This window comes from Argopecten irradians, chromosome 3, assembly GCF_041381155.1.
Source record: "Argopecten irradians isolate NY chromosome 3, Ai_NY, whole genome shotgun sequence".
Lineage (NCBI taxonomy): Eukaryota > Metazoa > Mollusca > Bivalvia > Pectinida > Pectinidae > Argopecten > Argopecten irradians.
In genome coordinates, this window is record NC_091136.1 from 14,461,597 (window position 1) to 14,471,169 (window position 9,573).

Here is a 9,573-nt window from a genome sequence, read left to right on the forward strand (position 1 = left end):
ACGGTACTAAAGTCACTGAGAGTGTGCGCTATTTACAAATGGAGTACACATACATTGTACATAGTTTAGATAATTCATTTTCAAGGTTAAATGACTATTGGTTTTAGTTCTGTACAACAATTTATTCATAAATTTTATAGTTCAGATTGTAAACCCTTTAATCATAGCTGAAGTATTGTGTATTGTCATGTTTTTGCACCTGGTTTAATACTTGGTCACTTGGATATATAACACATGGGTTTTTTAAATGTGCAATTTTTGAAGTAATTCAGAAGTAATTACTGTAATCAATTACTGTTTTTGTAGTTTCCTTTTTCGCACCAAATAGGATTAATCATTTTGAAATCCGATACGCATTTGTAATCTTGATACGACGGTCACAGGACAAAGTAGAGAAAGGTCAAAGGCCAACTCAGAAGTAATCCATTTTGAACAATTGCTTTATTTTCAAGGTCAAGTGATGTTTTTTCTAGTTACTGTAAGACAGGTGTTAATGGTGACATGTACTGCTGTAGGTATCAACATCCCATTCATGGTTGTGTATGCATTGTTTGTGGGTTGGGTTATCAATGAAAACCCATAAATAGATTATGGTACATGAGAACATCAATTGGTCAGATATTGTAATAGTTAAATAAAATTCACCATTTGTTGATATATTCACTTGTTTTGTCATTTTTGCTCCTTAAAGTCATATCAGGGTTTAGATGAGTTTTGGATGTGAGTGTTGGGATTGTTTTGTTGAGGTTAGGGATTATGGGAGGAAGAATTTGGGAACTAGTGGGGGTAATGTGAGTTTTCACCCAATACACTATCCAAAACTCATCCAAAGCTCAGCTATCCGAGCGTGAGTATCAGTTGAGATAAATTTATATCTCAACTGAAATCACGCGAGAGATTACGAGATTTGTCACTTTTCACTTTTCGAGAAGCGAGGTTTGTGACATTAAGAGGCATATAAGATATTTAAGTACTAAAAGACAAAGAAATTCTGCTATAGACTAGAGGAGAACCACAAGTGAGATCAGAGGATAATATTTGGCACCCACCCACCCCTCCCTTTTATGAATTTGGAGCTCTTGCTCTGGTACCTGAGTTTTCACCCAATACACTATCCAAAACTCATCCAAAGCTCAGCTATCCGAGCGTGAGTATCAGTTGAGATAAATTTAGGTCTGGTTTGTCCTCCGGCTGCGAGTTGGATGTGGATGCGCGTAATCTCGTTGTTGGCCTGGATTTCCTGGAACACACGGATGATGCTGTAGATATTTGGGTGGGAGTGTTCAACCTTCTTCTTGAGTTTGTTGTGCCATCCTTCTACGTGGTTCGTTATTCGAGGGCCCTCGGTCTCAAAGTGGTTCCAGAGTGGTTGGTCGCGCTATATCCACTGTGTAATGACGAAGTATTCAGTTGATGGACCCAAACCATCAGGTGTTAATTAACATAAGTAGCAGTGAGAACAAGCCAAATTAAGTCAGAGTAATCAAATAATTAAATCAATCGCACATTATTGTATTATGCACATAATTAAATAGATAAATAAAAAGTATTGCCATCATAATAAAAATAATGTCCTATAATGTAATTCTCTAATATGTATTAATTCAAATAAAACATCTCTTTATATTCTCTGATTTAAAATTCAAAACTATAAGACATCTCCTTACATATAGTATCACTGTCTTCTATAGACTTAGCTGATGAAAATGGTATATGATATGTAAATATTGTTTAAATAATTATGACTATAACTGCTGTCACAACATAACTGCACCTATGTTATTATAAAAAAGTGGGAGAAACAAGAACACACCGTTCTGAGATAGACTATAACTCCATATCAACACACCTTAACCCCTATGAAAACACCCCACCCTACCCAGAGTTGGTGTTCGGGGAAGACCCCGTTTTAAATTCTTACTTCCAAAAGGGATTGGTTAACTTATCATGGCACATTTGAAAGTAAAAATAACCAGCTCATGCTAGTCCTCTTAGTACAACTTTATTGTATTTTGATACATTTGATAACTCTTTTTGGTCTGTATTTCTGAAAGTTGATTTAATTTGTATATGCTAGGTCTAATAAATAATTTCTTAATAAAACTCATTATTAAACTTGTTAAACAATTGCGTGTACAATGTTTTGAAGATGAATCGAGTTTTTCTTTATAAATCTTAATTGAACATATCTCATAATTTACATTTGATAACATTAATCATATAGTAAGATGTATATAAATCCCCAAATTGACACAAAATATATATAGCCAAAATCTACCACTGGGAAATCTACATGGTATCAGGACATCTCGGCACTTGGAGACCACGGCACTTGGGATTAGAGTCACTTCGGCACTTTTCCGAGCTCACCACGGCTCTTTTTTTCAGGGATCTGGGCACTTACCCACAATTGTCGGCTATAAGTTTATTTAGTTAAGTATTTTGAATCTATTTCATTTTTAAATGAAAGATTTTGCTTTTGATTTTGCGATTTTCATTTTTATATATTGCAATTTTAACAGGACAGGAATATATATTTGACTTTTGACTTGACGACTCTGGATTCATAGTAAATGTCTACAATAACAACATAATTACTGTTACTATCTTGTCTTTATTACCGTCATAATAGCGCAATCATATCCGTACTTTGTTAGATGGAGGATGCTTTGATTTCTGACTTTTTATTTTCTCTCCCAATATAGATATAATTGGGATAATGAGGAGGGATATATATCTGGAATATAAGATACAAGTAACACGAAGTATAAAAGTATCATTGATAGTGCTGACACTAGTCAATATGTACCATATACGTAACGATATGACAGCATTGCTGGTACATGTTAAACTGAAAGTAGAACACGGGTATTCCTGATGTTCTAAATACGGGTGGTGACGTATCCCAGATGTTCTAAATACGGATGGTGACGAATAAGGTCATCAGAATTCCAGGAATTGATTTAATATATATCTAATAACAGATCCAATATTTCTACAGTGAGAAAACACACGCCTTGTAACAGTATTTCACCTTGATGAGTGCAGGTCAGTATTCAGCTCTGATATATCGGAATAAACTGAAGTCAAAAATTGCCTGGAGTTCATTACGTCATCGGCTTAGGGGTAAAAATAATGTTAAACTTAAGACATATAACTCATATAACATTTAAAAGGTTCTTCTATGCTTAATAAGAACCCCTGTTTCTTTTGCCTTCCAACGAGATTGGGAGGTGACCTAAATTGGCCTAGATTGGTGGTTTAGATGAACGCTCACTCTTCACGGACACCTGGATCCAACTTAAAAAAAAATTTAATGCCTTTATGTACAGTATATATTGTATATATACAATTTACAGACGTTACTTAGTATACAATGTAAAGACTTTTATATTTATATACATTTAGTATATCTAGATATAAATCAGTAGTATCAGTATATCGCATATCAATCCAGTAGTAGAGAATGCACAGACTTAACAGATTAAAGGGCTGGATGTCTAATTATCGTTTACATTATTTCTGTTCAACTGATATAAGAAACAGAAACATGACGTATCTTGTCCTTACAGGCGACTAATGATATGGATACATTACCTTGGAAACAAGAACTGGAGAATGAGATGGTACATAAACTTAGTGAGTACATCCACCCCTTATTGAAGGATAGATGGGCAGAGTTCGACGTGAAAATGAGTGTGGAATTATCACCCGTCTGTAGATCAAATTTGAAAAATATTTATGATGCTTTCACCGCCTTGAGGAATAAAGAGGTCATAAGTCTTGGGAGGTATGACGTCATCAGGAGTATGCTAAGTCCTATACACGTTGTAATGGGAGAGATCATTGATACCTATACTGCTAAAATGGAAGGGGTAAAATCTGAAATGGAAGCCGGGGAATCGGAAATGAAAGGCGCGGAATTCAAATTGGTAGACGAAGAAAATACCTCCCGTGATTCGGTACGATGTACGTAGGGGGGGGGGGGGGGTGCAACTAATGATGCTAATGTATGTATCATAATGTATATAGCCCGATTTTGTTGATTCTGCTTCTGTGATGTCCACGTGCTATTTACATATCTCGATGCTCGATGAAACTATATATAGTACCATATTTGTTGTTAATCGTGAGTTGAAACCAATACCAGACTTTAGAGTCTGTACTACTAAACGATTTGATATTCTTATATCTATACCTGTTCTTAAATTATTTACATTGGATTTGATATTTTTATATATTTATACCTTTTCCTAAAATATTAACATTAGGTTTGATATTCTTATACATTTATACCTGTTCCTAAATTATTATCATTGGGTATGATATTCCTTTATATTTACACCTGTTCCTAAATTATTATCATTTGGGTATGATATTTCTTTATATTTACACCTGTTCCTAAATTATTATCATTTGGGTATGATATTTCTTTATATTTACACCTGTTCCTAAATTATTATCACTGTGTATGATATTCCTTTATATTTATAACTGTTCCTAAATTATTTACATTGGCACATACAGTATCTGCCATCATGTTAATTTAATCATGTCAACATATCGCTGTAAATAACTCGAATGCCCAATATATTGCTATGGATATGTAAAAAAATATGGCACTAAAAAAACAATAGCTGCTTTAAAGGGTTTTATTTTTTTGTGTCTGTTCTCCAGTTAAATGAACATACCAGACGTGTTCTAGAAAAACAGATGGCAGTCAAGTTGGCCGACTACCTTCACCCAAGGCTGAAATCTCAATGGGCTACATTTGACTGTTACTTATCAGTTCACCTAGACACAGTATGTCGAGCAAAGATGGAGAACATTTACATGGTGATAGAAGAATTGAGTAGGAGGAGGCTAATCAGTGTGGGGGACTATCGTCTTCTCAGGGAACTTGTTACACCTGTTCACGTGGATATGGGGAGAATCATTGACGAATATACTGAGATGATCAGAGAAGCTTAAATCAGCGTGTGAGGTACGGAAGGGTCTTGTATTCATATTATATACCAAGACTGTCATTCGTAGCCATGTACAGCTCCCACTTCCAGATCGTGATCTCATTTCAATATATTTACAAGTTAAAAAGAAATAAAAATACTTTAAAAATACTTCTTTTTTAATATTTTTCAGTAATTACAAATATCCTTGGATAACTGGATGTTGGAGAAAGTGGTGTCATAGCTGACAAACAAACTGAAAAAGCCTCGTTATCAATATCGTCTGCTGTCTTGTGTATTGATATAGACAATAGAACTCTCGTGTATTGATATTGACAATATAACTCTCGTGTATTGATATAGACAATAGAACTCTCGTGTATTGATATAGACAATAGAACTCTCGTGTATTGATATAGACAATAGAACTCTCGTGTATTGATATTGACAATAGAACTCTCGTGTATTGATATAGACAATAGAACTCTCGTGTATTGATATAGACAATAGAACTCTTGTGTATTGATATTGACAATAGAACTCTCGTGTATTGATATAGACAATAGAACTCTCGTGTATTGATATTGACAATAGAACTCTCGTGTATTGATATAGACAATAGAACTCTCGTGTATTGATATAGACAATAGAACTCTCGTGTATTGATATAGACAATAGAACTCTTGTGTATTGATATAGACAATAGAACTCTCGTGTATTGATATTGACAATAGAACTCTTGTGTATTGATATAGACAATAGAACTCTCGTGTATTGATATAGACAATAGAACTCTCGTGTATTGATATTGATAATAGAACTCTTGTGTATTGATATAGACAATAGAACTCTCGTGTATTGATATAGACAATAGAACTCTTGTGTATTGATATAGACAATAGAACTCTGTGTATTGATATAGACAATAGAACTCTCGTGTATTGATATAGACAATAGAACTCTCGTGTATTGATATTGACAATAGAACTCTTGTGTATTGATATAGACAATAGAACTCTCGTGTATTGATATAGACAATAGAACTCTTGTGTATTGATATAGACAATAGAACTCTCGTGTATTGATATAGACAATAGAACTCTTGTGTATTGATATTGACAATAAAACTCTTGTGTATTGATATAGACAATAGAACTCTCGTGTATTGATATTGACAATAGAACTCTGTGTATTGATATAGACAATAGAACTCTGTGTATTGATATAGACAATAAACTCTCGTGTATTGATATAGACAATAGAACTCTCGTGTATTGATATAGACAATAGAACGTGTATTGATATAGACAATAGAACTCTCGTGTATTGATATAGACAATAGAACTCTCGTGTATTGATATAGACAATAGAACTCTCGTGTATTGATATTGACAATAAACTCTGTGTATTATATATAGACAACTCTGTGTATGATATAGACAATAGAACTCTCTGTGTATTGATATAGACAATAGAACTCTGTGTATGATATAGACAATAGAACTCTTGTGTATTGTATTATTAGACAATAGAACTCTCTGTGTATTGATATTGACAATAAACTCTCGTGTATTGATATTGACATAGAACTCTCTGTGTATTGATATAGACAATAGAACTCTCGTGTATTGATATAGACAATAGAACTCTTGTGTATTGATATAGACAATAGAACTCTCGTGTATTGATATAGACAATAGAACTCTCGTGTATTGATATAGACAATAGAACTCTCGTGTATTGATATAGACAATAGAACTCTCGTGTATTGATATTGACAATAGAACTCTCGTGTATTGATATAGACAATAGAACTCTCGTGTATTGATATAGACAATAGAACTCTTGTGTATTGATATAGACAATAGAACTCTCGTGTATTGATATAGACAATAGAACTCTCGTGTATTGATATAGACAATAGAACTCTCGTGTATTGATATAGACAATAAACTCTCGTGTATTGATAGACAATAGAACTCTCGTGTATTGATATTGACAATAGAACTCTTGTGTATTGATATGACAATAGAACTCTCGTGTATTGATATAGACAATAGAACTCTCGTGTATTGATATGACAATACTGTATGATAGACAATAGAACTCTCGTGTATTGATATGACAATAGAAACTCTCGTGTATTGATATAGACAATAGAACTCTTGTGTATTGATATAGAAATAGAACTCTTGTGTATTGATATAGACAATAGAACTCTCGTGTATTGATATAGACAATAAAACTCTTGTGTATTGATATAGACAATAGAACTCTCGTGTATTGATATAGACAATAGAACTCTTGTGTATTGATATAGACAATAGAACTCTCTGTGTATTGATATAGACAATAGAACTCTTCGTGTATTGATATATAGACAATAAAACTCTTTGTGTATTGATATAGACAATAGAACTCGTGTGTATTGATATAGACAATAGAACTCTCGTGTATTGATATAGACAATAAAACTCTTGTGTATTGATATAGACAATAGAACTCTCGTGTATTGATATTGATAATAGAACTCTTGTGTATTGATATTGACAATAAAACTCTTGTGTATTTATATACACAATAGAAATCTCGTGTATTGATATAGACAATAGAACTCTTGTGTATTGATATTGACAATATAACTCACATGTATTGTTATAGACAATAGAACTCTCGTGTACCATATTTGTTGTTAATCGTGAGTTGAAACCAATACCAGACTTTAGAGTCTGTACTAGTAAACGATTTGATATTCTTATATCTATACCTTCTCTTCAATTATTACATTGGATTTGATATTTTTATATATTTATACCTTTTCCTACAATATTTACATTAGGTTTGATATTCTTATACATTTATACCTGTTCCTAAATTATTATCATTGGGTATGATATTCCTTTATATTTACACCTGTTCCTAAATTATTATCATTTGGGTATGATATTTCTTTATATTTACACCTGTTCCTAAATTATTATCACTGTGTATGATATTCCTTTATATTTATAACTGTTCCTAAATTATTTACATTGGCACATATAGTATCTGCCATCATGTTAATTTTATCATGTCAACATATCGCTGTAAATAACTCGAATGCCCAATATATTGCTATGGATATGTAAAAAATATGGCACTAAAAAAACCAATAGCTGCTTTAAAGAGTTTTATTTTTTGTGTCTGTTCTCAAGTTAAATGAACATACCAGACGTGTTCTAGAAAAACAGATGGCAGTCAAGTTGGCCGACTACCTTCACCCAAGGCTGAAATCTCAATGGGCTACATTTGACTGTTACTTATCAGTTCACCTAGACACAGTATGTCGAGCAAAGATGGAGAACATTTACATGGTGATAGAAGAATTGAGTAGGAGGAGGCTAATCAGTGTGGGAGACTACCGTCTTCTCAGGGAACTTGTTACACCTGTTCACGTGGATATGGGGAGAATCATTGACGAATATACTGAGATGATCAGAGAAGCTTAAATCAGCGTGTGAGGTACGGAAGGGTCTTGTATTCATATTATATACCAAGACTGTCATTCGTAGCCATGTACAGCTCCCACTTCCAGATCGTGATCTCATTTCAATATAAAAACTCCTCGGCACCACTTTGTCTTTTACAAGTTAATAAGAAATAAAAATACTTTAAAATACTTCTTTTTAGTATTTTTCAGTAATTAAAAATATCCTTGGATAACTGGATGTTGGAGAAAGTGGTGTCCTAGCTGACAGACAAACTGAAAAAGCCTCGTTATCAATATCGTCTGCTGTCTCGATGTCGGAGAAATAGAACGCTCGTGTATTGATATAGACAATATAACTCTCGTGTCTTGATATTGACAAAAGAACTCTTGTGTATTGATATAGACAATAGAACTCTCGTGTATTGATATAGACAATAGAACTCTTGTGTATTGATATTGACAATAGAACTCCTGTGTATTGATATTGACAATAGAAACTCTCGTGTATTGATATTGACATATAACTCTCGTGTATTGATATAGACAATAGAACTCTCGTGTATTGATATAGACAATAGAACTCTCGTGTATTGATATAGACAATAGAACTCTCTGTATTGATATAGACAATAGAACTCTCGTGTTGATATAGACAATAGAACTCTCGTGTATTATATTGACAATAAACTCTCGTGTATTGATATAGACAATAGAACTCTCGTGTATTGATATAGACAATAGAACTCTTGTGAATTTATATAGACAATAGAACTCTCGTGTATTGAATATAGACAATAGAACTCTCGTGTATTGATATAGACAATAGAACTCTCGTGTATTGATATTGACAATAGAACTCTTGTGTATTGATATTGACAATATAACTCACATGTATTGTTATAGACAATAGAACTCTTGTGTATTGATATTGACAATAGAACTCTTGTGTATTGATATGGACAATAGAACTCTCATGTGTATTGGATATAGACAATAGAACTCTCGTGTATTGATATTGACAATACAACTCTGTGTATTGATATTGACAATAGAACTCTCGTGTATTGATATAGACAATAGAACTCTCGTGTATTGATATAGACAATAGAAAACTCTCGTGTATTGATATAGACAAATAGAACTCTTATGTATTGATAT

The 9,573-nt window shown here is 33.1% G+C and overlaps 1 protein-coding gene across 6 annotated transcripts; it reads left to right on the plus strand.

The window, feature by feature from the left end:
* The first annotated feature begins 2,131 nt into the window (after positions 1-2,131).
* On the plus strand, positions 2,132-8,919 carry LOC138317622 (uncharacterized). Of its 6 annotated transcripts, XR_011207783.1 has the most exons (5): positions 2,502-3,048; positions 3,573-3,962; positions 4,678-4,984; positions 8,141-8,447; positions 8,616-8,919. XR_011207783.1 is itself a non-coding variant. In XM_069259415.1 (4 exons), the coding sequence occupies exons 2-3, from the start codon at positions 3,585-3,587 to the stop codon at positions 4,969-4,971; spliced, it is 672 nt and encodes a 223-aa protein (XP_069115516.1). In that variant the 5' UTR covers positions 2,134-3,048; positions 3,573-3,584; the 3' UTR covers positions 4,972-4,984; positions 5,140-5,238. The 6 variants fall into 6 exon arrangements, 3 of the variants coding, with proteins under 3 accessions (XP_069115516.1, XP_069115515.1, XP_069115513.1); XR_011207784.1 differs by lacking the exon at positions 8,616-8,919 and having other exon boundaries at positions 2,132-3,048; positions 3,573-3,969; positions 8,141-8,604; XM_069259415.1 differs by lacking the exons at positions 8,141-8,447; positions 8,616-8,919 and adding an exon at positions 5,140-5,238 and having other exon boundaries at positions 2,134-3,048.
* The last annotated feature ends 654 nt before the right edge of the window (positions 8,920-9,573 follow it).

Excerpts from the sequence above, each read along its gene's own strand:
- LOC138317622 (XM_069259415.1), top strand. The coding sequence starts at position 3,585 with ATGGATACATTACCTTGGAAACAAGAACTGGAGAATGAGATGGTACAT. Across the intron at positions 3,963-4,677 it reads AAAATACCTCCCGTGATTCG|TTAAATGAACATACCAGACG; the intron begins GTACGATGTACG and ends TCTGTTCTCCAG.